Source organism: Poecile atricapillus, chromosome 1 (genome assembly GCF_030490865.1).
Source record: "Poecile atricapillus isolate bPoeAtr1 chromosome 1, bPoeAtr1.hap1, whole genome shotgun sequence".
Taxonomy (NCBI): Eukaryota; Metazoa; Chordata; class Aves; order Passeriformes; family Paridae; genus Poecile; species Poecile atricapillus.
In genome coordinates, this window is record NC_081249.1 from 78,829,678 (window position 1) to 78,856,935 (window position 27,258).

Here is a 27,258-nt window from a genome sequence, read left to right on the forward strand (position 1 = left end):
GGGAGAAAAACAGCAGGGTACAGCTGCTTTTAGAGCCACACCATTTGCTAATGGAATGAACATTTTTACTTGCTCTCTGCAGTTTAAACCACAAGTTTTAACTCTCACATGAGCCACTGTAAGGAAAAGCGTGTGCAGAGGAACTAGCTGCAACTCTCCTGCATTTAGAGGATTATTAATACTCAAGTGGTGGAGAGAAAAGGGGCAAGAGGGAATGGCATGGACAAAACCTGAACCCTGACACTGTCATTTTACTTTCTGGAATATTTGAAGGAGAACAGATGGATGTAGCTGTTTCTAGAGTGTAGTGATGAAGAAGCTGAAGATGGACTGTTTTCCATAAGGCATAAATTGGAATTCAGCCCATCTTTTGAAAACGGCAAAACACAGCAGGAGCAGTGCCACTAAAACATAAGTAGAACTGAGCTAGGCAGTTCAGAAACACATCTTAAAAGAGGAAGATATAGCTGAAAAGTATGTGCTGAGACCGTGGGCAATTTGTAGATAGTAAATTACATAGTGGACATGCTATTTATCATGTGCTGACATTTTCTGAACAGTTTTTCAAGGTTAAACAGATTTTGAGCCAATTCATGTTGCTCTGACAATTTTATGAAAACAAAAATTAAAAGAGCAGAATTATAGCAACTGTCCAAAATGTTTTCTCAGTGTTTAGCATCAGACCACATGTATTTGCATTATGGCAACATGTAACTGTTCCTAGACCCTTTGGACACCAATGCTGTTGTAGTTCACAAAATTTGTTTTATTTTAATAAACAGGGAGGATTGATAGGCATTTTATTAAACACTTTAGAAGATAACAACAGATTCACTGCAGTAAACTGTATTTTTAAATACAAAAGGGAAATTAGTAAAAAGTTAGGTACATATCCAACATGAAACATGAACACGTGGTTTCAGGAGCTTTGAATTTCTAAAGACCAAGAACTCTACTTAAACAGTTCAAACACATCCACATCACAAAACCTTAGTATTGCACTATAGCTCCTTGTCTAAGACATACAATGCACAATGTGCACCTGCACTGCCTACATACAAAGGACCATCACCAACACATCAGCACAGCCAGACAGAATCTAGGAAAAGTCAAAAGGATCGTAGGCTTGGTGGCAGAAGTATGGCAGTAAAATTCAGCAGTGTGGACCACCAGGGTCCAACATAAGCCCTGTTATGTGCTGGTAATACAACAGACATTAGGACTGCAGCTGTGCTGCTGTCCTCTGCAAAGGTAGCATAAAACTATGGCTTTAAAGGCTTCTTTTAAAATCAGGCTTGCCTTAGTCAAAAGCCGTAAGAAAACTGAAGACTTCTTGTAATACTAGCCCTAAGTGTAGCACAGCACCATTTTCAGATCTGCTTGTTCAACAGCGGCTGCTGGATTCAAGTATGGGCACAATCTCTGAAATTTGCTGCAGCACATAAAGAGTTCTGTGCAAAAATGGTAACACAAATTACTCCTCTCTGTCCCTCATCCACAACCATATGGAGAATGCTAGCAGACGAGAACACAAAATTGGGTGACACTAAGGAACTGGAAACTGGAAGTCCTACCTAGCCATAAAAGAAGTCCTCCTTTGTTCCAAAAGCTGACTTGGAATAGCTGACAGGTAAGTCATTTCACTTACATGGACCATACAGAAAAATAAATCAGTATATCACATTTGTGAAAGATATACACTGCCACTGTGGTGCTTCACCCCCCACCCACCTCACCTTGCATCTAATATTTCAAGACAAAAGGTCTTTTTAATACTCAGTGAAGGCTGAGGTCTTGGGCAGAGCGGACAACATTAAAGCTGAATTCTACTCTCCCCAAATGTTCCAGTAACAAACTCCCCCTTATTTTGTCTGTTCCAATACACTTAAACATCTTTAATTAAAATATAGTCACAATGTGTGCGGGGGAGAACAATCTTTCATAGCATTTACATCTACTTCACCTCAGCTGTCGGGTGCTTGGCTCTGCTGAGGCATTTGGGTGCTACTTTAATACAAGTTAGTTTGTCTTTTCAAGTGTGGTTTGGAAAACAGCACAACTAATATTGTATTTGATACTACAAAGATGTTGAGAAAAATTCTACATATAAAAACACTACAAAACAACTTTGACAAACCATTACAAAAATAGACTTCACTGATCCTCAGTCCAAAACTCCAAGGCAGATTTGTTAGACACTAAGATCAAAACAACTGAGAGATAGAAATGAAACCAACACTTAGCTTACACATCATTACATTTTGTAAAAAAAGTGTTAAGACATTAATTTATTAATACATAGAAAATTCAAAATTCCCTAAGATTTACAGTACCTTCTTAACACTGAAACTGTCTGTAGTTTCTTTTCCACCACTGTCAAGTACTTAATTGCAGACATGAATGTTGGGATGATTAACCGAGACATCTCAGGCTGAACAGAGTAACCTCTATTTTTCCCATGAAGACACAGCCAGCATCACTGGCAGCACCATGTGGGACAGATTAACCAGAGTCATTACAAAACCCCATCCTTGGCCCTGCCTTTTCCAGGTCAGAGATCCCAAATTTACCTTACTTAACCCCAGAACTGAGATGGCCACTGCTGCAGAGCAACACCTCACAATGCAATGTGGCCTCATATTTTTGCTACCTGCAGGGTTATGTTTCCCACCCCTGTCCAGCATGGAGCAAGCTGCCAGCTTCAACTGCATTCAATGCACATCACTTGCTAGTCATGACAGAACTGTTTTGTTCTTGCTCCTCCTTGTGTGTGGTTTGATTTTTTATTAATAAATAGCGGAAGTGTACAACATGCTTTTTCAGGCACGTGAGTCCCGATTATTATATAACAAATAGTCTGTAAACCAGTTTGGCCTCTGGGGAGCTCTCAGGCGATTGAGAACGTTGCATTTAAAGAGCAGCAGCTTGCGCTGAGCGCAGCGGAGGCAGAGGAGGAGCCTTCCCACAGAACGGGCTCCTGGCTCCTGCAGCTGGGAACCATCAGCAGGAAGAGTCTGTAAGTCTTTGGCGAAGTCTCTTGTCTTCTCTCGTGTTCACACTGCCACTTGCATCACGGTCTGTCAGAACTGAAGAGAAGGTAAAGTTTTAGAAGAGAAAGGGCCATCAGACCACTCGACACCTTCTGGTGTCAGCAGAACGCCGGTGCTGCGCTGCCGGCTGTCCTGCGCCGTCCCCACGCCCAGCACCAGGCTGCCCTGCACATGGCTCTCCTACCGCTGCCTTGTTAACACAGCCCCTAATTAAAACATCCTGACGCCACAAGCGACAGAGGAAAAGGCAATGAGCTGCGGGAAAAGCTTTGCTGATGGGTGGTAGAGCTTGCAGCTCTCCCCAGTAGGAGGAGAGGGGCTGCACCATCCTGAGCTGGTCAAAAGCACAGCAGCTTCTTTCTGCAATGCTTTTTAACAGAGCTTCAAGCACAAAGACTTTGCTCTGATCTGGACAAAAATAAATCTTTGAAGTGTTTTTGTGAGATGAAAACAATCTCAAAAATTCTGCTTTCAGATAAAAATTAGTCAGATTTTCTATTAACTTTTTCAGCTCCTTGAGCCCAGATCTCCACCTCAGACTCTTATATTTTACTTCTAAACCCGCCTGTCATTTCAAAAATAGACAAATTTGAGAGGAAAACTATATGCCGTCAAAATTACTCCAAGCTGCTGCACAAAAGCTGGCTACCAAAAGGGCTTCTTCTGGTTCAAAAGTAATTCTTCTTGTTTTGTTCTGAATTCTGTTGTATAAGTTGACTTCTCCAAATTTCAGCCTACCACAACCACATGACCCAAGTACAGAGGAACAGCTAACCCCTGGGTACTGATGCTTCTTTTTTATTGACTACAGGGCATAGCTTTCTGAAGAGAAAATCAATTTCTTCTTTTCCTACCTTTGAAACAGCTCTTTAACTTTTCCCTCAGCATTGTGCTCATGTTCTCAGGTAAGCTCCTAAATGTTTTAAAGCATCATCACTTCTGGTTTATACCTCTTCCTAGATATTTGGCTTCTCTAATTCTGCACTTGAGGAAGGAACTGGTTTCACAATTAAGATACGCCATGTTTTTCAGGACAGGATCCTAGACTCTATCCTATATGAGTGATTACTAAGCCGACCATGTCTGAAGACCCATGGGAAATCCAGAGAACTGTTGCACCAATACAGATCGTCTCGGACCATTCTGATAAAAATCTCTTTACAGTCAATCTTCCTTGTTCTCTATGAAAGCAGGAACAGGAGCGTGTTCACTGACCCAGTCCCACTTCCCTTCTTTTGTCATTTTCTGTTCCTCTGCCAACAGCTTTTCTGAGCATCAGACTTATTTTTATATTCACCCAAGACTTCTGCCAAAGCCTGAATAGAAGCAGAAGCAGCAGTTACTACACTTTGGAGCTAATTTCTGAAAAAAGTCTTGAAACCACCAGCTTTCTCACTGGAGCTGCTTCAAGCACAACCTACCCTAGAGCTGTCCTACTGTGCAGGGGGGTCTCAAGCAGTTAAATTTCAAACAGCTGGAGCCTCTTAGTGCCAGAGCAGGGATGTCAGCAAGGACCACCAACTTAACAAACACTTCAGAGTTTAGCTGTGTCACAGACACCACCACAGTCTTCTGAGGTTACAGCAGACAACACAGCAGGCAACGCAGCAAGGACTAGGCAGGTCCATTATCTTATAGAATATTAGTTTTTGGTAGGAATACACATCTAGATAAGCTTACCTTGTAACTCTGTTGCATCTTTTTCCAGCTCTTCTGTAGTTGTTTCTTCAGGCTTCTCCAACTCAGCAGTCCCTGGCTTCCCATCTATGGTATCAGTCTTAATAGTACCAAGGTTTACCAAAAGCTGCATGACATCAAACTTCTCAGAAACTGCAATGTTCTCCAGCACTTTAAGGCATTTAAATGACTTAAGTTCACTCACATTTTCCTCAAGAAAGAGGAGGTAAAGACTTAAGTCATCAAAATGCTTTGACTTAAGTTTCAGAACGTCGAAAGTTGGCAAGATTTCATACACTTTGAGAATACCTGAATTCCACCTCCATGGAACAAACATCGCATACACTACCAGGGGCATCACCATCAGATAGACTATCAGGTTAATATAGCTGAGTACCTTGAAGACACCAACAGTAATAAGCTTGCACTGAACCACTTCTGGAACAGTTGTGTCATTCTTTAGGATCCCAGTTTTGATAGTGCAGAGAAACTCATCACTCAAAGAGGAGAGACTAATGTAGTAGCCCAGATAGAGGCATGCAACAAAAGTAATTACTAGTGTGAACAAACGGCACATAATGTATTTAATTATTAAGCACTTGGAATTCTTTTTTGTCTTCAGGTACTGCTCCACAATTGGGTATTTAAAGTAGCTTTCAGATATTTCCCACAAACTGAAAAAGAGAGAAAAAAAACATCAAATCATATAGATCAGATGCTGTAGCATTCGCCTACCTCAAATATCAACAAAACCTGGTACTCTAAGAGAGATAAAAGACTGGAAACCTTCTTAAAATCATAGAATCACAATGTGGTTTGCATTAAAAGGGTCCTTTAAACATCATCTACTTCCAGCCAATCCCCATGCTCTACCATGGACAGGGACACCTTCCACTAGCCCAGGTTGCTCAAAGCCCCATCTAACCTGGCCCTGACCACTTTGAGACATGGGGCATCCACAACTTCCCTGGGCAATCTGTGCCAACCTCACCATCCTAAGAGGAAAGAAATTTTTCCTCATGCCTAATCTAAACCTACTGTCTTTCAGTTTAATGCCATTACTTCTTGTGCTGCCACTACATGCCCCTCTAAAAACACCCTCTCTGGTTTTTTGAATATCTCTTTTAGGTACTCAAAGTTGCTATAAAGTCTCCCTGGAACCTTCTCTTCAGGCTGAACAACCCCAGTTTCCCAGCCTGTATCTGTAGGAGAGGTGTTCCATCCCTCTAATCATCTTGATAATCCTCCTCCTGACCCACTCCAACATGTTCACATCCTCTTATTGAGGTAAACCAGAGGTAGTTTTATTGGAGTTTAAGAAAACCAATAAAATAACAGATAAATGAAAAATACCAACACTCTAATACAGACAAATTGCTTAAGAAACAAAGAGTTAAAACACTGGAAATGGAAAACAAAAGCAGACACACTCATGGCAACAAAATATTTTTGTTCAAGTACAAAACAGGTGCAGCAAGCAAATCCAGGTGGAAAAGCAGACTCTCTGAGCACTTGTTGAATAATAGAACACTAGAAGGCTTTTTATTTGTCAAGACCTAACTCCACATTTCAAAGGAGAGACCCAAGTCCCCACTGCACTACTTATACTCCCACATACAGAGAGAAACAGGCACCCTGACCTAGAAGGAAGCAGGAACTGGATCTGGTTGGAACACTGCACCAACTTGATCAAAAGGAGAGGGGGTTGCTTTTGTGGGTTTTAATGTTTGAGTTTTCTAATAATTTCTAATCAATTTTTGATCAGAAGCTATATCTTAAAGAACAGGAGATGACAAGTAACTTGACAAGTTTTCAAGAGACTGTCTAGAATACAGAACTGAGGACTGAAGTATCTCTTTTCTTACACTGTGGAGGGCAAAACTACTTAACACCTACTGCAACTAAAGAAATCAGAACATCTCAGGTAATAAGCAATCTGAAGAGCTCATTGCATGTTTTCTCTGAATAAAGAAAATTATAAGCTCCATCTCCAAGTGCCAAAGTAATAATTTCAGATACCTTCTTTTTTTTAACCAAACTTAAAATTGCGTCAGGTCACCTTTCAAACCTTTGCAAAAAGTTTCCAAGTGAGTACAGACATCACATCTGTTACAAACTTGAAGAAAAGAGCAGAGAAAGCCAAGAGCCAACATCTTACCTCTGTGTCAAGTTCTCATTAGCAGTTGGAATCAAGTCAGCAGGATCCCTGGGGTCTCCACTTCGAATGCTATTAGCAGCTTTGATTGCCCTGTTGTAGGCTTTGTCAAGTTCCTCCATAATAAATTTCAGGTCTGAGGAAAGGTGAGGTGCTGCAGTGAAGCGCCAGAACAAACATGGTAGATATAGCAGAATAGCAACAAGCAAAAGGATGTACGGGAAGAACTGCAGGTAGAAAAAAACCCTGATTAGGCTTCACCTGCATAAGTAATAAATCAGCCAATCATCATCATTCCCCATAAGCATTAGGTTTCCTAGAGGCCTATTAAATCCTTATTATTTTATTTAAATCCTTCTACTAAAACACAATTTTTTTATTATTTTGGATATGCAGGGAAGCAAAATCTCTTTTCAGACAGCTCCAGTAACTTTGCTCCTGCTTAGAGCTTCCCCCCACTGAAGGGGAAAAAAAGCATGCAGATTAAAGGTGCCATGATCCTGAAAACAGGTTCAATCCACTGCATATTCAAACTGCTGGAGCTGACATTGAGAAAGACAGCATTAACCTAGGGAAAAGCAAATAGCAAAGGAAAGCAGCTATCAGAGGGGCTGACTGAAAGAAGAAGATAGCGTAACCTAACTCTCCCTCCCTGATGTGTCCCCACTGTTCACAGCAACTAAAACACTCCAAACACCAGCAAAAGCTCTCCTGCTTTCCATTAGCTGTCAGAAGGTTAATGAACAGAGCTCCTACAGCTCTGCCTCTGTCTGCAAACACACACCTGTTCGGAGTGCATGACATCCAGGGACTGTAAAGATTGCAAATGTGGCTGTAATACTTCAGGGTATTTAAATATTTTCAGGTGACACCTAAATGGAAACCAACACACAGCATCAGAATGGTCCGGTGTTAATGCAGCACTGAGGAGTCAGCCCTTACATGGTCAAAACTGCTTAGGGAAAGGACTGAAGCAGGTATAAAATACAAGTTTGAAGTTTTTCCATCTTTCTTCTATTCATCAACAAGTAGTTTTTGTCATGCAATTTTAACCCTAACTCCTTCCAGCTGCAGGAAAGATGGTGTTTTCTATGATTCTGACATTATATTTGAAGTACAAAATCATACATAACATTACCCTTACAGATGTAAGACCTGGTTAGACTAACAGTTTGCTAATGAAATGTACTGCAAATTCGGCCAACCTCTAATTCATTACATTCAGCTTTTGATAGCAAGCACACTTAACTCAAATCCAGCATTAGTTCATAAGGAATTTTTAATTAGTTGAACAAATATGAAACAGATTTAAGACATCACAAGTGTTACAGCCATGTGCACATGCACATTTATTGGCAAAGCCAGTGGAGATTTTTAGAGGAAGCTTGAACTGAAGTCAGTAATCACTGCAAGTAGAAAAGCTACACGTACATTTGTAGGTATTTAACAAGATGAAAATCTGGACCTAATATAACTTTGTTAACTTGTGTTTGCATTAATCAAGAGAGATTAAAGCTCTGCATGCACAAAGTAAGTAATTTGATGTTATGGAACATTTTATTCAGGAAAATTACTTCTAATATCACCTACCATTAAAGCAAAATCTTGTGTTATTACTGGCAGTGGGAATGCATATAATGTATTAGAACTTAAATGACTGACTTCCCCTACCCACAGCAGCCCATAAAAACTGTGCAGAGCTCTGCCCTCACTACTGCCTCTCCCTCCTCTTTGAACACAACAGACAACATCAGATCATCTTCCTTCTGCCAGGTGCACAGTCTCCAACTGAGATGTAAAGCTCTGGCATGTCCAATGTATTTTGGACATCTCATCAACAGCACAAGAAATTGGTCCTCTTATTTATCACTGGGGACAATGCCACCAGGTCTGAGTCCTGATGCCTTGGTTTACCCAAAACTTCATGGTTTCACACCCAGGCTCTATCAGTCCTCTGATTTATGTATTATGTAGAAATAGAAACAATATGTCTTTGAACCATCTTATCTAAGCTCCTCTAAGATGCTGCAACACATTTTCCATAGGTCTTAAGAGATGCTTAAGATTGTCTGCATAGCTGCAATGCCTGTTTGACTTCACTTACACCTGTGTCACACACCTCTGAGCCACCTTCCACTGGTGCCAGGTGGGGAAAGAAACAACAAAGACACATCTGATTTAGTAAGGAGCAACCTAAATGCCTTACATTGGTTTACACCACTTGGATTTAGTACTCATTCATTTCAAATTTTACAGGCATAAATAGATTTATTAACTCCCTTTCTGACCCTCAAAACTGGAAATGCCATCAGCAGTATCCCACATAATCCTAGAGATCTCTTCATTCCGAGTCCTGTGGTGACATGTGATAAGAGGCAAGATAGTTTTCACATTGAAACTACAGCCCCAAACCTCTATTGTTCCAGTCTCCACTTCTTCCTTTATAAGAATTCTGCACTTGTGTAGCACATTAGGCCGTTGCCCTAAAACACACAGCCTCTGCCTTCTTTCCTTGCACCTCCCCAACTCCTTCACTACTGCCTCCCCACACAGAAGCACCACACTGCTGGGGAAGAGGCACATTTGCTATGCATTTGCTGGGCTTCCTCTCACCAGGCTCTCATCGCTCCCAAAGCAGCAACTTATGGCAGCATAAGTAAACTCCATGCAACTCTTTTCTGAAGAGTCTCAAAACCAGAGCAGCAACATGATCATTAGTGCATCTCTTTCTGTTTGCAAACAGAAGTCTGTATGTGTCATCACTTCCCCAGCACTTGAGGCACAAACTCAGATCCTGGCTTTTTGAAGATGAAAGATATACTTGTTCTATTTTTTAACAGAAGGCTTAGCTAACCAGCAAATTTCTTTGTATCATTAAAATTTAAGATCTTGAATGACAGACAGAAGTGAAAATGAAAAGTCATCTGGCATGAGTCCTAGGTTTCAGAGCAACAGACTTGGGTTGTCCAGCTCATCTGACTACATTTGACAGTCAAACATAATGACTTCCCATCTTAAGAAGAGGACTCTGTGCTATTTATGTACAACCATGTGCCATCAGCCTTTCATTTATGGTTTTATGGTTTATTTGCTCTCAAGGCACTGAATACACAAGGAGGAAATGCCACTTCAGCCTATGGTAGTTTGTAGCATTGAAGTAGAAGGAGATGTCACCGATCCCAAGAAGTGTATGGTCAAAGGTATGCCAGAGAAAGATACTGGCCCAGTATTTTTTCAGTAGTTTTTTCCTTTGCTGAGTAGCTATCAAGCTCTTTTTCAACACATTAAGTATGAGAGTGACAAAACGAGTGGTGCGTGCAGCCACAGGGATGCAAACTCCAGTGCCCTGTATGTTTTCTGCCACGTATTGCTGAGCTCCTGAAAGCCAAGGATGACGGAAGCAGGTTCTCCTGCCTTGCTTGGCCCTTAGTCTGATGGCACACTGAGGGGGACAGCAGGTTTCCAAGGAAGCAGAGCACTTGGAAGCCAAGAGGCTGCCCCTATACTGCTGCAGGTCATGTCACTTGACAAGCCTTGGAGCCCTGTGCACATTCCAGGTTGTTTAAGTAAATTTCTTAGTACTCAGCTACTGTTCAGCAAGGACATGTGCATGTGTAGAGAAGAAGAGGCATTTGAGCAGCCCATTTGCAGAAGCACACAAGGTGCTGGAATCACAAAACTGTCTTTTGAAGATGCAGAAGCGTCACACTCTCCCGAAGGTGAAAGATAAAATCAGACTAAAGCACAAAATAGTCTGTCATCACCAGCTTCAACTCTGCTAACATGAATGAAACACACAGCAAATAAGTTAAAAAGCCATTTAAAATAACTGCTTTATAACCTCAAATATGCTTTTATCATGCCAAAAAAATATAGCTGGAATTAGTGGAGTGATGCAAAAGGCATTTTCAAGGACCTAATCTACAGAAAGCTTGCTAGAGTCTGGATAAAAAAGGCTGGAAGAAGATGAAAATAATTTTAATGGTATTTAAGAAACAACAGCTTTCTAATTTTACTGTACCTTCAGCCCCTATTTACTCTGGGCAAACACAATACAAGTGACTGAAAGCATTCTGACCTCCGCCTACCTGACCACATTCAAAGAATAACTTTAAGTACAATAGCACAAAACTTTAGCTGCACAGGTGAGGGTAACAGCTTCGAGAAAATTAATTGGCAGACAATTAAAAGAATGAAGCACTGAAGTGCCTTCACTCATTTGACATTAAAATGCATGAACATGGTGAGATGTCTCCCCCTTCAGCTCCAATTTTGGAAGAGCCCAAGCAAAGGCACTAATCCTCAAACAGGCTAATGACAGTAATTACACATTTCCAGAAGAAAACACATGAAACTCCCTCTGGATCTGACCCTATTCCTGTTTGCAGCAATGGCAGGTGTCTCATTGGTGTTCAGCAGAAACAGCTATAAATTAGACTGATCATTCTAAATGAGATCCTATCCAGTCTCCAAACCTACAAGTGAATCTCAAACACTATGTGACCCTTATCCTGCCTATTACATACTTTCTGTTTTGATATAGCTTCAAAACTGTACTTCCCCCGTTTCAATTAGCTCAAGCCATGATAATCAGTGGAGGTTGTGATGGCTGTGGTATCCAGTTGGTTCTGGATTTTGGGGGACAGATGGCAATGTGGTAGTCAAGGGCTGCCTGGAACAGTGACCCAGACCTCTTGCTGCTGTACACAAGTCAGTCATCTCACTCCATAAGCAGTGGGCAGCCCAGGGCCTGTGAAGCTTTCCTGCATGGCTACAGACTGCATGCCAGGTTCCCCCCTAGAGCAGGGATACCTCTTAAGGTTACTCCTCAAGGCTGAGAAATTCCTTGCTGTAACACAATGTCTGTAGGTGATTAATAGCATGCTTGAAATCTTAGCTAAGTGATATAAAGGATTAACAGTGCACATATAATCCTTTAGACATAAACTGTTGAGAAGTCTGTGACTAAGTTTGAACCTAGCCACACCTGAACTCCCCTCTGAGAAGTTTACAAAGGAGTCCTTTCTGAACCTCATGACTCAACAGGAGCATCTCCCTAACAATTCTCATTCTATCCTCCATGCACTAAATAATGAAGTGTATCTTCTCACTGAATCTTGATAAACCAGTCACATTTACCACTAAACTGTATTAACTCACTGTTTTATATCAACATATTTTTGTTTCCCTCTTACAAGTGGATGACTCCATCTGCAACAGACTGAAGTACTAGCACTATGCTTTCAAAGAATTATTTATAAAAGCATCTGCACATGGGTTTCTTTGCTCTGATAGCCCTTAATCTGTCTCTGGGAAGGGTTTACAGGTGAAACAAGAGGAACCCTCTGCCAACTAAGAAACTGTACAAACAATGAGTAACTAGAACAAGGCAAAAATCACAATCATAACGGTACCATCAATATAATGAATAACCCCAAGGTTGGTTTTGCTGTATTCACAGACAAGTGACTCAAAGAACAACTCAAGGGTCCATGACAAATCTTGCTCCCTTTACAAAAAGTGAGGGTTTTCACATAATTTTACTTCAAGCATACAAAGACTGCAGGCCCACTCTCTGTATGAAATGCTCTCAGCAGGTCTCAAAGCACTTGTCCTGCACTTTGAAATACCTAAACCAGACAACTGACCTCTCCTGGCTGTGCCACATGTGAAGACCTCTTTTTCAGTCAGGTGAATTGTTTGCCTGCATTTCATACAACTACAAATCCACTTGTTCTCAACAACCCTTTACCTCTTCTTTGCTTCTCTGCTTCTCTTTAATAGCAGACTAGAAAATACAGTAGTTAAAAAAAAAAAATCCCTACAAGACTCTTGATCATAGGCAGCTCCATCCTAGCAATCCAAATTTCAGGGCTATAAAGTGGTCATCACTAAGTGTTCACCCACCCCTCAACTTGCTTGGTTGCTATCAAGAGCCAGTAAGATGATGCTCACTGTTCTGCTTGAATTTTTATAAATTTCTCTGTGCACTATGGATTAAAAAGGCTTCACAGTGCAGTCTCCTCCTCTCCTTCTCCACTAGACTGTAAGGACTCCCACACACAATGGCCAAAAGCTTCTCTTCTCCTTCCAATTAAGGATCAAGACAAGTTTTCCCAAAGTAACTTCTCAGGTGGAGCGTCCATGTTTATCTGCACAGGGCAGGCAAATACAAAACTCCTCCATCCCCCATCACCACTGACTGTCTGTCTTTACCACTCACCTCTAGAAACCAACATCTCTGTTCTGACAGTTCAGCCAGACACAAGAAACCTCTTAAGGGAATTAAACCTGAATGGAAAAATCCCATAAGAAAACAGAGGCAACGAAATAGTGACACCTGACCAGAGTAAGTTTCATCAGTGACAAACCTGAAGAGGACTCTTGTCAGAGGACTCAACCATTTTGATGATTATGATCATTTTGACAGCTCTTCCACTGACAAAGAAGAGGAAATCTAAGAAAGCAGGCAGGACCTAGCCACAGTCTCTTTTTTACAGTTATCTATCTGCAGGTATTTTGGTCATTGAATTGTGCACTTTAGTACACAACTCATTTTGCTTCCTGCTAAGGGTTATCCAGTGTGAAGAGCTTCCAGGATCACTGGAAATTTCAGATCTCCTGCTCTCCAGAGAGAGAGGTCCTGGACACCCTCTAGGAGCACAATGACCACTAGAGAGTCAAGGAACCTAGAAGTCTGCAGTATGCTCCTTTGCAGTTTCCAAACTGATAGTTTCAACCCCTTGGAGAGATCTCCTAGAGCAGAAAGGACAACCAGTAAAGGTGCCAACCTTTGGGGAGTGCCCAGAACTGAAACTTATATTTTACTGTTCAGAAAAAAAAAAATCCCAGAGGAAACTTGAACTTGAAGTAGGAGGGAGATGGTAAGGTTTCAGATTTTCTGTAATGCAGCCTGGGTTTGATAATCCTCCAGAGCAACCAGATGCTGAGAAGAAAAGCAGTGCAGGTTACTACAAGTTGGCTTCTTCCCGAAAGAGCTACCTGCTCCTACTTCCTCTCTGTACCACACTGAGCACTGCCCCAGGAGGCAGTACCTCTGACAGAGAGCATGCCAGAAGGAAATCCATCCATTTGAATCAGTAATGGGGCTTACAATCTTATTCCTCAAAAACCTTAATATAATGCCTCCTTAAGTGTTTTTTATGGAGCCTTCCAGCATGCCAGTACAGTGAGATACTAAGTGAGTCAGGGTTTTGGAAAGAACCTGAGATGCCCTACAAATAAAAGCTGTGTTTCCCAGAAAGCAGGAAAAAAGTTTTAAGTGCTGCTGTAAGAAGAACTGGGCTTAATGAACCCTGCTGTCCTTCTGTCCTTGCACCAGAGAGTCAGGTCTCCACTAACCTGAGCATAGGAAGTCTCCCTTTTCTCCTTAACGTCACTGTGCTCCCAAAAGGTTCTGCTCCAGCCATTTAAAAAATTATTTATCTAGTCAAAATCTGCAGAGCAGTGAGCTTGTGCATACTTTGCAGTGCAGGGTTTGGGGGAGCGCCCAAGTCTTCCTGCAGAAGTGATCCCAAGCCACTCAGCAGCTGTTGGCCCTGGATGCAAGGAACAGCCTTCAGGTACCTGAGTGGGAACCAAAGTTCACTGTTAAACAACTGTAACGCCACTCCTTCCCTGTAAACTTGTAAAAAACATGGAGGCTGATGAACAACCAGAGGTATATTAGATAATATTGACTTCCAAAGAGCATCTGCAGCTCCCAGTGTCTGGATCAGAAGGGTGGGTGGCTATTCATGGATCTAGGAATCTGAGTCACCAGCCTCTGCTACAGCCCCTGGCTCAGCTGTGCAGATGCACTTCCTGCAGACAGTCTGCAGCATATTTACAAAGAAACATCACATACCATACACGTCACGGAGGAACTGCAGCAATTTCTGATACATCACAAGTCAGCAAATTGACATGGGTTGCATCATAAAAGTATGAGTGCTTAAGCTATTTGTGGCTGGCAAACAACTGGACTCGGTGCTGTCAGCAGGTGACTATCACATGAAATTCAACATGACAAATTTGGGTAAAAAGAGCTCATTCCCTCAGGAGAAAGGGGCAGCAAAATATCCAGGTTTGCAGATGGAGTTTCCAGCACTGTGAGATGTCCCAGCAGCTTTGACTGGCATCTGTAGAAGATCTGGCTGAAATGGAGTCCTAGCCATGCAAGGAAGAGTTCAGGCTAGCAACAAACAAGTCTGGCTTTAATATTCATGAAACATATGCCTGTTGGGTCAAGATTATCAGTGGAACTAACTGGAGAGGCCAACAGTAAATCCTCAATTAATGATTTGAGTCAGCAAACAAATCAGACAGCCTTGAGTAGTCTCTCAGAGATTATACCACCAGATAACTGTATAATAAAATCTGAGGCTCAGCATACAGAACTAAAAGCCAGAAATACAGGTGCTGCAAGGTCTCATACCTGAGCTCCCTCCAGCACCAGGTTCTCCTTTGCTCCTAGGTGCCAGGGGTTTATTTGCTGGGGCAAGTAATAAAAGAGCTGAGGAAGGCAGAACATAAATTTGCAGACAACAAGCATTTCTCACTTTGGCATCAGCACTGCTCAAGCAGGCCAAAGCTGCCTCTTGAGCTGAGTCACCTCCAGGCACTGGCATGGCATTAACTCAGTGTGTGACTACTGCCAAACCTCAGCTAACTGCTTTGAGCCAGCTCAAGTATCTTAAAACCTACTGCACTTCTAACCCATAAAATAAATCTCTTCCTGTGCTTCATATGATGCTGCCTTACCTGAAGCAATGAAAGCAAGCTCATGGTTTCCCTGGAGACATGCAGAAGAGCATGCTGAAGACAGGGGTTAAACCTGTTGGTACCAGTGATTAATTTCATCTCTCACAAAATGTCTATCTGCCACAAGACTCTCTCCATGCACAACTGGCCAAGAGTGACACAATAAAAATATAAAACATTTTTATTACCTTTTTTTCCTAAAATAAGCTTTTGATACAAGCATTAAGGCAGTTGTTGTGTCCTGTATTCCAGTTTTAAAATGGTTTCTGGCTAAAGCCAGGTGAAAAAAAATAAAGCATTCACTCCAGGGCAACACAGCAACACTAACATTACTCTTGTGTCAGACAACTGGTGACCCTTTATTTAAAAGCAGAAAATACCTTCTCTAGTACTACCCTCTTTGGAAGTAAGAGAAAGAAAACATTCTAAAAATAGAGTCAAGTCACAGGCAAGGACTACAACAGAGCAGAGAAACAAGAAAAGTGAGGCAAAAGTAGACTTCTATGTGGGAATAACTTTGCCAGGAGATGGACACCTATACATACTTTATGCAGCCACAGGGGTATGTTTTCTAAGTTGTTGTGGGATGGTTGCTTCTGCTGCACAGCTGCCCAGCAGTAGGAGTCCACATAAGCAGCTTGTCGCCAGGAGAAAGAGCTGGGTGCAAAACAGCTTATCTGAGCACCTGGGAAAACAAAGCAAAAGTTATTGCATCCTCAAAAGATTAAAAAAAAAAAAGAAAGAAGAAAACAAGTTCAGGAAGAAAAGCACACATTTAAGATGTTATGGTATCCAGAGTTATCAGGTTAAGTGATCAGACAAAGCACAGCAGTTCTGCGGGGAGGAGGATCCCAAGTTCCCACTGCACCCAAAGGCTCTAACTCCCACAGGGATCAATCTAAGGATGTCTCCTGAGGGTTGAGACAGCACATTAAAACACCTAACTTTTAGGCCTATTTCTGTAAGTTTTTTGTTTGCTCACTTGCACTTAACTCAGGTTGGCCAAACAGGAACTAACAGATACAAAGTGTGACCAGATCAGGCCTGAGGCAACAAATGCCAATACATTCCATCGCGCCACAACTTCCCAAAAGCACAACCTACAGCTCACATGTCTGTTGTAACAAGACCTCAAACACCATTCTTGAAGCCTGGCAGTCCTTGCAATGATGGAAGGGCAGGTTTTCCTGGCATGCTGCCACTTCTGCCTCTGAGACTGCAAATTATTTGGAGGGGTTCAAGTTATATCTGTGAAAACAAGGATTTCCTCCTGCAATTTTTGGCAGAGAAATTGTGGCCCCAGACACCTCCAAAGGGTGTCAGGCCTCTCCTCATCAGTGCAGTGACATGCTGTGCTCAAGATTTTGCATAACACTGTCATTCCCATTTACTCCCAGGGCCTCTCCAGCTGCTCAGGAACTTCAAATTAAGATCAAGGCCTGGACAGCAAGAGCAGCTATTGGGCAGCCTTAGGGTCAAATTCTGCTCTGGCTAGTCACAGGCACCAAGTGACTCCTCCCATAGCATACCCCATCCAGGAAGAGTGGTTTTGGGACATGGAGTATCAGTGGCTCCTCAGGTACCTCCAGTAAAACAGGATGAAGGGGTTCAACTTTCTTTCTGAAGCTTTGATAGTGAAAGCAACCCCCCCCCAACACACATACATTTCCACCAGACTTTCATAAATGTTCCAACAGGACAGTCATTTCACCAAATAACTACACAGAGTGGACATGGCTCTCCCATGAACATTTCTTTTAAGAGCAACACTTCCAACATTTTTGCCAATGTCAAAAGACCAATGGGGGAAAATATTGCCATGGTTTTTTCCCCTTAACATATTCATCTAAGTTATGCTAATGGCATTGCTGTGTGCTTTATGGGAGTAAGTATGTAGTGTAAGACTGTATCATTTGTTGTGCCTTTTTGCTAGTTTAGTTTTCAGAGAATAAGGACTTCTTTCGGAAAAGGAGCCAACTGCATTCTCCTTGTAACTTGTACAGCCTCTTTACAATGTAGCATAGTCAAAGAGCTTTATGAATAAAAGCCATTTCATATGGGTCACTATTGTAATTATTTCTAGGGCTGTAGTATCATAGGGACATGGTTTGATCATCATGGTTTGACCTGTCACAAATCTCCCTTATGGAAAACAAGTTACTGTTTATCAGAGCAGAGCTCATGTGATTTAGAAAAGTTGGCACCAGACAAGCACTTGCACTCCCCCAAAGCCTGGGGAGTTTTTGTTTTCCAGATGATTTCCATTACTTGTGGAAACACAAGAAATAATACTTTGCAGAAAAAAAAAGCGGGGGGAGAAAGAAAGCAAAGAAAAAAGCAGGCATTTAATGTCTGCTCTCCACTGGATAGGGACCATTCATGCCCTACTCTCATCATTTAACCAATCTCCTGCTGGTGGCTGTGCCCAGTGTGGAGCAGCAAACAAGCGACCCTTTCAAAAGAAGAGCAATGGAGTGTTCAGAAAGATGCTTTGTTTTATTCATGTTTGTGTATCCACAAAAAGAAACACACTCCATGTGTTCATTCTCATTAACGGGTGGAACACCACTTAAAGTGATGGAGTGTTTAAAAGGCAGGAGTGAGGAAAAAGGCAGGCAGGACCCTTCTCCAAAACTAGTGATGAAAAAGGAAGCCAGCCTCCTTCTCCAAAATGTCATGTGCACAACTTCATACCAGAATAGCTACAGCGACGCCAGTGCTGCAGCAGAGCAGTGACTATCACTCACAGTCCCCAGTTTCAGCAGGGACACTGGGAACCTGACTTGGGAGCCAAGCAGATAGAGCTCAACCTCAAGCAGGGGGAAACTCCAGCTGTTGTACTGGTTTTTAACTACCTGACTGCAGTCTTGTTTGTAAACACTTGCTAATTCAAATTACAACTGTGCAGTAGTTAGGACTTGGACAGGGAAGATGTTTTTGTGCACCATCCATACAAAACACAGACCATTTCATGCCTCAGAAAATGGTCACCATTCTCCATCTTTTTTTCCTTCCTTCCTTCTCTCCTACAAAGGAGTAATAGCACTCTATAGAGAACTTACTTTATGTTGGACTATTCTGGAGGAAGTTGAATATAAAATCTGTAGTTTCTTTTAGAGAAATTTGGCACAGGGCTACATGCCTTCCACAGACCCGCTGTGCACACAGCTGTGCAGAGGGCTAGCTTAGGAGAGGCTAATAGTCCTCTGCTATCACAGGAACAGCCTCATGGCTTGGTGACATGAAACCATTCCTGTCCTTTGCTCCTGCAAGTAATAGCGTGGGAAACAGAAAAGCAGCAAACAAGCCCATAAAAACAGGGAGATAAAATATACAGCAAGAAGGATGAGGAATAACAAATGACTGTTAAGCAGTTGTCACAACAGTCTTTGGCCAATTTATCATTACACTTCGCAATGCACTTTTTTGGTAATCGTTTCTTGATACTAAATTAGCTTTGGAGAGGGAGCAATAGAGATTTGACTTTTACTTTTGCAAACAAATGAGGATAAAAAAATGTCATTGACGATGGCTGTCCTAAAGACAGACCACCCAAAAGAGCTGCAGAAAACCAAGGCAGCAACAAGTGTGCAGACACATATGAGGAAATGACACTTTTCCAAGAGCACTGAGATTACCAGATGGAGCTGGCTGCTGGCAGCAGGATATTACTTGCAGGCTTGCAACTGAGTGCAGAGTACAAGCCTGAGTCACTGCAGCCAGTGCATGGCAAGGACGAGCTGCCACCCCACCCAGCTATGGCACGTCTTCACGGGTGCCTTGCCAACAAACTTCCAGCTATTGCATCCACATTTGTACCAGGAATACCCTTTTTTTTCCCTGCAGCTGGCTCTTCTGCAGCTTCTGCAGGAAATCTCTGTATGAGAAGAAATGCTCAGAACCCCAAGGAAATCTCAAATTGAATTGAGAATCCCTGCTCAGTACTGAACTGCTTTGCTGGGTCCAAGGCAGGATGAGCTCAGGGATCATTACCCTCTGGCTGCAGCCTTTACAAAAGAGAGGGTAAAGCCAGCAAGCCAGACTGGTTTCCTCTTCAGTGGCTCAAAATCTCTCTGCTGATTTACACATCTAATTAAGAAACTGCAACTAACAGACAGGACTTTCAAGAATCAATGCTGATCATAGGCTTAACTATTTTTCTTGAACCAGGATCAAATTATTACAGTTGACAGGATTAAACCTTCAGTAAGTAATTATTTGGATTATAATACACTGCAGTCACTGCAAAAAGATTTGCATACGCTTGGAGGAAAACCTGGCCATTAATTATTACTGTGAGTTTCCACAAGGCAAAATGAACTTCCCATGATGCCCAAAAATCTGATTTCGTCAATCAAGAATTATGCTCCTTAGTAGCCACTAAAGAATAATTTAAACAAGAAAATCAAGGCACACATAGACAGTGTACAGACTCTCAGGCACCATGCAATGCACATCCTCCACACCAACATTAAAAAATATTTTTAAGAATGAAAAAAGGAATCCCGTTGCATACCAAAGAAGAAACAAATGCATGTGTGGGTGTACAGGTGTGCACACATGGATTAAGAGCATGCAGGAATGAAGGAATGCCCAAAGTGGAAGGTTGGGTGAAACAGAATCTGTTGAAGAAAGAAGTGTGGAGCAAATGAGTGCACTGGAGAAAAGAATCTTTTCCCAGAGGTATTTTGGCAGTGGAGTACTAGTAGAATGTAAAGCTCAGGTGATAGAATGTTTAAGGGAAGTGGGTCAGAGGAATTAGCAAGTATATTTCCCTCTCTATAGAGCTGCAAGTTACCCCTCAGAGAAGTCTCAAAATCATGCAGTGGGAAAAGAGATGGGAATTCATCAAGCATATCCTTTGGAGTGGTAAGTGTTTTAATTCATGGGGAAAAAGAATTGTGACTTAAATTTCCACCACTGAGATTTAAGGAAAACAAAAGAGGTTTCCATTCTTCTCAAGGAGAAGCATTACAAAACAGTGGCAATGACCATCTAGCTTCCCTGCCAACATAGGTGGTACCCCAAATCTCAGGCAACACCAGAGATTCTTTTTACATTTACTCTGGCAGCTAAAGTAGCTTACCGTCATTTCCACAGGAAATGTAAAGATGGCCCTATAGGAATTAAACAGAAAAAAAAATCTTACCAACAGCTGAAGATGCTCACCCAGTGACAGTTTAGAACTTGACATTAAAGCAAATATTTTTACAAGTTTGTCCTGGCTGCCCAGGCAGGCCCGTGCCTGACGCTGGAACTTTTGCTCTCTCCTGAGGGCTCCTTACACGCCAAAGAGCAGCAGAGTGTATCCTGCTGGGATCTGCACCTCCACTGACAGCTCTCAGCCTAGGCTGAGGCTACTCACACACTTATTGTCTCAGTTCTTTATTAACGCCCTGGGTCTCACAGCACCCTGCTGAATTAAATGCAAGGTGTGCAAGTGTCAACTATCAGCATACAGCCTGCTACAGCACCACGGGGAGGGGTTTTTCAGCTCGCAGCCAGCAGCTGCCATAGTAACAGTCTTTGGTTAATTACACCCAACCCAACTTTAGCCGGCAGCCCTTAAGAAGTCACAAGATAGGATTATTTTCTAAAAGCCACCCCAGGAACTTGTGAACATGAAGGGAGAGGGACATCAGCAGGAAGGACCAGACAGGAGGTAGCAAGAGACGAAAGGAGCCCAATTCAAGAGTTAAGACTGTTTTTTCAGTGTATTTGTTGTGATTTAGTCTCACAATTGGTTTTTTCCTCCATTTTCTATACATTTTATTCTCATGACTTCTTCAGCCGTATGACTAACTTATATAGAGAGATACAGGCCCAGCTGGACATGCAGTAAGGGGCACTGATGCCATCATGGCTCCCACTAAAGCTTTTGGGATGCAGCACCCAGAGTTCCCCACTAACACCCTTCACTCTGTGTTTTCTGCCAGCCAAAGCACCTCAAATCCCACAGGCTGCCAACTGCAACGATGGAAACTAAAAAAACAAACTGGGTGAAAAAAGTGCCCATAAATTATGTGGAAAATGAGCAGGGCAAGTAAGGATTGTCACCACTGGGCAAGTACAAAGTGGTCAATGGGAACATTAATGCTGTGGTGTGCAGAGCGTAAGGAAAAGCTCCACCTTCCCACCACTGAGCACCCTCCAGCATGGCAAGAGGCACCAGAGAGCACCAGTGGGAAATGGTGCAGGAAATCTCCATTTTAACAGATTTTAACAGATTCATGCAGATGCTGTGGGTTGGCCCATGGTCAGATACTTCCTAGCCCAGCATCCTGCCACAACTGATGAGCCAGCAGCACTGCCCAAGCCTTCATTATGATTATAACCAAGTTTCTCAGATGTTTTTACTCAACATGTGATGGTTTCAGTGTCCAGGAAAGGTTTACAAGGTGTTTTCTTGTATGATAAAGCAGAGATGCTACAAGATGTGGATTACTTCATCCTAGGTATGTATGAGCCATGCACAACCAACACCCAAACCAAACATGTAGTAAGGGCTGCTGTGCTCCCCAATGCTCCATTCTTCTCCACTCCCTTGCTCCCTTCTTGTGTCCCTTTCCAGCCACCCACGAGGCTGCAGTGAATGCAGCCACTACAGGCTGCCCATTGCACAGCTGTGCCTGGAAGCTGTTGTATGCAGGAGGTCAAACATCATTTGGTCACATGCACAGATGAGCAGTTCACAGTTGCCTTCCCACGGAAAAAGATGAAAATATTTGATGTTGAGTGGACAGCTCTCACATCTGCTTTTCTTTCAGCTGCAACCCGAGACAGCCACTGATACTTTTTCCAGAACTAAGCTGAATTTTGGCAGAGGCCAAATTTCCTCTCTGCTCATCTGACTGTACCTGCTTAGGGTTGTGGCGTCCTGCTCCAAGTAGCACCTTGGGAATAAATATCTATGTTTTCAGCCAAGCTGTTTACAGTAAAAAAGCACATCTTGCAATACACACAATCTGAGTTCAGAAACTGGAATCTCAATCCTGACTCAGAGCTATTCTAACTAAAAATGACACAGATAAAATTCTACTCATTTCTGGTTCATACACTCCTGAGGGTGCCCCATCTTTCAGGGTTTTTTTTTTCTCCCTTTTTAAGAATTGGTGGTTTAGCTATATTTAGATGGTTTCTGTTACCACACTACCTGACAACCTCTAGTATAATTTACCCAAGAACTGCCAAATAATATAAGGAAATAATATCAAGCCACATGTAAGGAATATACATATACAACACAATCCTCACAATTCTATTGTTATTTTCATTTTTCCATTCCCAGTATAAAACTGCATGAAATTATGTAAAATTGTATAAAACAAGGTCTAGCTGCAAAGAGGTAACAGGTGCAGGATTTCAAGCAGCAAAGATTCCCAGGGATAGCAGACAACAGCTCAATCACTGCTTAACTACTACTAGAAACAGCTTAAAATCTTCACAAAACTACAACTGCAACAACCATGGGTTTCCAAAACATAGCCAAGAGTAAACTCAGGTCAGTTCTCCTCCTGACCCTGAAGAATGCCCAAGTGGGGTGCAGGCACTAACCCCAGAATTTCAGCACTCTCACTGGCTGGGTGCTGCAGCTGGGTTTTCCACGCCTCCTGCATTCTCTCTGTGATTCACGTGGAATCTCATTTATTTCCTAAAACTCCCATCAAAAGTTGGTTTTTGAAAAGTTACTTGGCGGCTTCAGAAAACTTCCATAGCCTTTGTAAACATTTTAATAACTTTGCACAATTAAGAGCAACCACGCGTAGGAGGAAAATTGCAGGTGTCTTACACCACACTGCAACGGAACAGGAAAGCAGAGCAGGAAGGGAAGGTGACAGGATGAGGTGCCAAGAGAACCCAAGGTAGGAAGAATGCAATTATCCCAATAGAAATAGGAGCTGAGCATTCATTTTTGGAAAGGGTGTTCAGTTTTTGTACTCTGAGGCAGGTATTTCCACCAAGCACTTTCCACCTCCGAGTTGTTCTTTTTCAGACTTAAAAATGGACCCTGACATTTTCCCTGTTAGGGAAAAAGTTTTAGGAGTTTAGCACTCCTGAGCTTTTTCAGAGCATGATTATATCACAAAGTGATCAAAAATAAACCTTGCTGTCTATTTTATTGCTGGCTGAACACCACAGCACAGACAACCAGGCATTTCCAGCTCCTAAAATCCTCGGTGTTCCCCCAAATGCCTTAACAGAAGCAGTTTTGGGCTGTCCCATAAGCAGCCAGCCTGTTGAGCTGCAAGGACTGTGTGAGAAATAGGTGACAGCTGCCACAGCATGGCTGATTTACTATCACTTTCTGTATGGACACCACGTGGTGCAGTTTCACCCATGCCCGGAAATAACAATAATAAGTACTTGTCATATTTATTTGCATATTTATTTTTCTACTTAAAAAGCTCAGTTTTCAACCCAATGTTTTCTTCTAAAAGGTTCTCAGGATTATAAACATGAAGAAACACTAGCAAGATGCAGCCCACATTCCGTTCTTGTTTAATGAATCTACTGCACTCATAGATCCAATTTGAAAGTTTTAATATTGAAATAATTGAAAGATGTGAACTTAACTCATCTGAAAGAAAGGCACACTTTACCAAACTTTGCAGTTTAACTGTTTGTTTAATCTTTGTGTAAGGGAGTAAAATAAAAGAAATGAAAGAAACTCAGGCACTGTTTCAAACTGGATGCAGCACTTCTAGAGTAGAAGTAGAAAGAATCAAGGGGCCCATATACAAACTACTGTATGGAAATGCAAACCCTCTGTTTTGTTGCTTTAAAAGGAAGAAATGTGCATATATGAGTAGCAGATCTAAAACTAAAAGAAGCAGGTTAGAGTACAGAAATATGGATGTACCCATCCAGCTTCTGGATGAACAGAGCTACCATGAGCTCAGAGCTGGTCTCAGCATTCCCAGTCTGGACTCCCCTGTGCAGTTATTGCAGACCACAGTGATCTGGGTCAAACGCGCACCTAGGGCAATAGGTGTGCAGCTGTTTGTAAATACAGCAATCTGGGGCATCTTATCTCTCAAGCAGTCCAGTATCTGACAAATGCTATTCATGATGGCTTTGCACAGTTTCACCACTCATTCAAAGTCCCATTCCAGCTTCCACTCTCCTGACATTCACTTGACTCAATCAAGTCAAGTTGCAGACAGATCTAGAGAGTAGATCTCTCATTGTAGACAATGCAGATAAGATATATAACATTGAATGCCAATAAATAGGTACATCAAGTAAATAGAACTACCTATTTGAAAGGCTGGAAATCCTGTGCTTCATCCTTGTCACAAAATGGATAGTATTGCTTATTCACCTGTGAAATCTTCATTCATATAGTGCTACTCTTAGCAAATCATAGGAAGACCTGGGTTGAAGTAGTCCTTAAAAATCATTTAGTTCCACTCCTCGTGCTAAGGGCTGCTGCATGATCACCTCCGCAACTTGGGGAGGTGGGTAAATAAAAAGACAGTAAAATAATTAGGAAACTTGTCCCTTTACCCCTAAAGCATAGTTTCATTTACCGAGTCACAGCAGAAATTGAAAACGGAACTGGAACAGCTGCAGGAGGGCGGAGGAGCAGCGGAAAGCTTCAGAGAGCTCTCGCACTGCCCGTCCTGCGAGTGACCCCGCCGAGCCCAAAGGCAGTGCTCTCCGTGGCACCTGTCCCTGGCAGCTGCTAAGCGACCCCGAAATCCCCCTGCCGAACAGGCCGAGCGCCGGGAGCGGCAGCAGCCGGGCACATCCCGGGGCACATCCCGGCCGGCTGCTCCAGTCTGGGCTGCGCCGGGAAACAAAGGGCGGCACGGCTTCAGCGCTGCCCCATCACCCCCACGGGAGAAGATGCGTCGGCTGGGCTGACAAGGCTCGGGAGGTGCCGAGGGCATGCCTCAGCGGGGAGCAGGGCACGGGGAAGCGCGGGGAGGCCCGGCCGGGAAGCACAGCACACCTGGATGAGCCCGCTGCCAGGGATGCTCTCCGGGACGGCTGCTTTCCGGGAAGGCAGCCTTCCTTGCCGCGGCCTAAAGGCGCCCTCTGCCCTGCCCCGAGCGGGAACCCTGCCGGCAGCTGAGCCCCACCGAGCGCTGCGCTCCCGCCCGGAGCTCCGCTCCGCCGCCGCCCGCCCCGCCGAGCCCTTTGTCCGCCGCGGGAGGCGCCGGGAGCCGGGAAACGGGGGCTGCCGGACCTACCCGTGGAGACCTCTTGGGCGAAGGCGAGGGAGATGAGAAGCAGCGGCAGCCCCACGACGATGCAGGTGACGATCTTGTCGAGCGCCAGCTCCAGGCGCAGCCCCTTGTAGCGCGTGTCCGGCGGCTCCTTCAGCAGGAAGTCGGAGAAGACGTACTCGGTGGCGATGTGCGCGATGGCCATGGCGGGCTCGGCTGGGCTCGGCACGGCTCGGCACAGCACGGCCCGGCTGGGCTATGCTGGGCCGGGCTGTGCAGGGCTCGGCTGGGCCGGGCCCGCCCGGCTCCGCCCGGCTCGGCTCGGGAACGCCCCCGCAGCCCGGCCCGGGCGGGGGGGCGGGGGGCGCGGAGCGGAGTCCTGCGGCTCGGAGGAGGCGCTGCGAGCACTGCCCGGCGCCCTGGGGGTCACGGAATCGCTGAACGGCTTGGCTTGGAAGGGACTTACTTAAAAGATCATCTAGTTCCAGCCCCCTACTGTGGGCAGGAACACCTTCCAGTAGACCAGAGCCTTAAATGCCACCAGGGATGGGGCATCCGCAGCTTCTCTGGGAAACCTGTGTCTGCCACCTGTGCCACCATCCTCACAATAAAGAATTTCTTCATAAAATCTATTCTAAACCCACCTTCGTTCAGTTTAAAGCCATTCCCCTTTCTCCTAGCACTGCATATCCTTCTAAAGTGTCATTCTCCCTATTTTTTTATAAGCCCCCTTAGGGACTAGAAGGCCACAGTGAGATCTGTCCAGAGCCTTTTCCTCTCTGGACTGAGCAATAACAACTCTCTCAGTCTGTCTTCCAGGAGAGTTGCTCCAGCTCCTGCATGGAGCATCTTTGTGTCCTCCTCTGGATGTGCTGTAGCATGTCCATGTCTTTCTTGTGTTGGGGGTCCCAGAGCTGGACACAGCACTCCAGGTGAGGCGTCAACAGAACAAAGCAGAGGGGCAGAGTCACTTCACTTGGCCTGCTGGCCGCACTCTTTGTGATGCAGCCCATGACGAGGTTAGCTTTCTGCACTCTGAGCACAGTTTGTTCATGCACAGCTTTTCATCCGCAAGAACCCCCAATGAGGACGGGCTCTCTCTGGGTTCTCCCACTTTGTGCTCATGTCTGTGGTTGCCTCAACCCAGGTACAGTATTCTAATGGAGACTTCTTGTGTCAAGCTTGTGCCCATCAGCTCAGGTCCTCTCACCAGGCACTGACAAGAACATCACAACTCTGTCCATGCTACTCTTCCATCATCTGCTTGCACACACTATGGAGAACCCCTGAGGCACTTTCTCCAGGCTGAGGAGCCCCAGCTGTCTCAGCACTCATCTCCCCACCGCAGTGTGACAGATGCTCCAAGCCCCTAACCTACCTAGCACCAGGTACTGTGGCATTTTCCCCACCCAAAATGTTTGATCACTGCTTTTCAGGCCAG

General features: G+C 43.6%; 1 protein-coding gene across 1 annotated transcript; it reads right to left on the reverse strand.

The window, feature by feature from the left end:
• Positions 1-11: 11 nt before the first annotated feature.
• On the reverse strand, positions 12-26,058 carry PANX1 (pannexin 1). The gene is made up of 5 exons (XM_058829739.1): positions 25,842-26,058; positions 16,191-16,330; positions 6,886-7,109; positions 4,731-5,401; positions 12-3,086 (listed from the first exon to the last, which is right to left on the reverse strand). Exons 1-5 carry the CDS (start codon positions 26,020-26,022, stop codon positions 3,001-3,003), a joined length of 1,302 nt encoding a protein of 433 aa, XP_058685722.1. The 5' UTR covers positions 26,023-26,058; the 3' UTR covers positions 12-3,000.
• Positions 26,059-27,258: the final 1,200 nt, after the last annotated feature.

Coding starts and splice junctions, on each gene's coding strand:
- PANX1 (XM_058829739.1), bottom strand. CDS start 26,022: ATGGCCATCGCGCACATCGCCACCGAGTACGTCTTCTCCGACTTCCTG. Junction 5,402..6,885: donor AATGAGAACTTGACACAGAG/GTAAGATGTTGG, acceptor TCTCTTTTTCAG/TTTGTGGGAAATATCTGAAA. Junction 3,087..4,730: donor AGATGCAACAGAGTTACAAG/GTAAGCTTATCT, acceptor CCTTCTCTTCAG/TTCTGACAGACCGTGATGCA.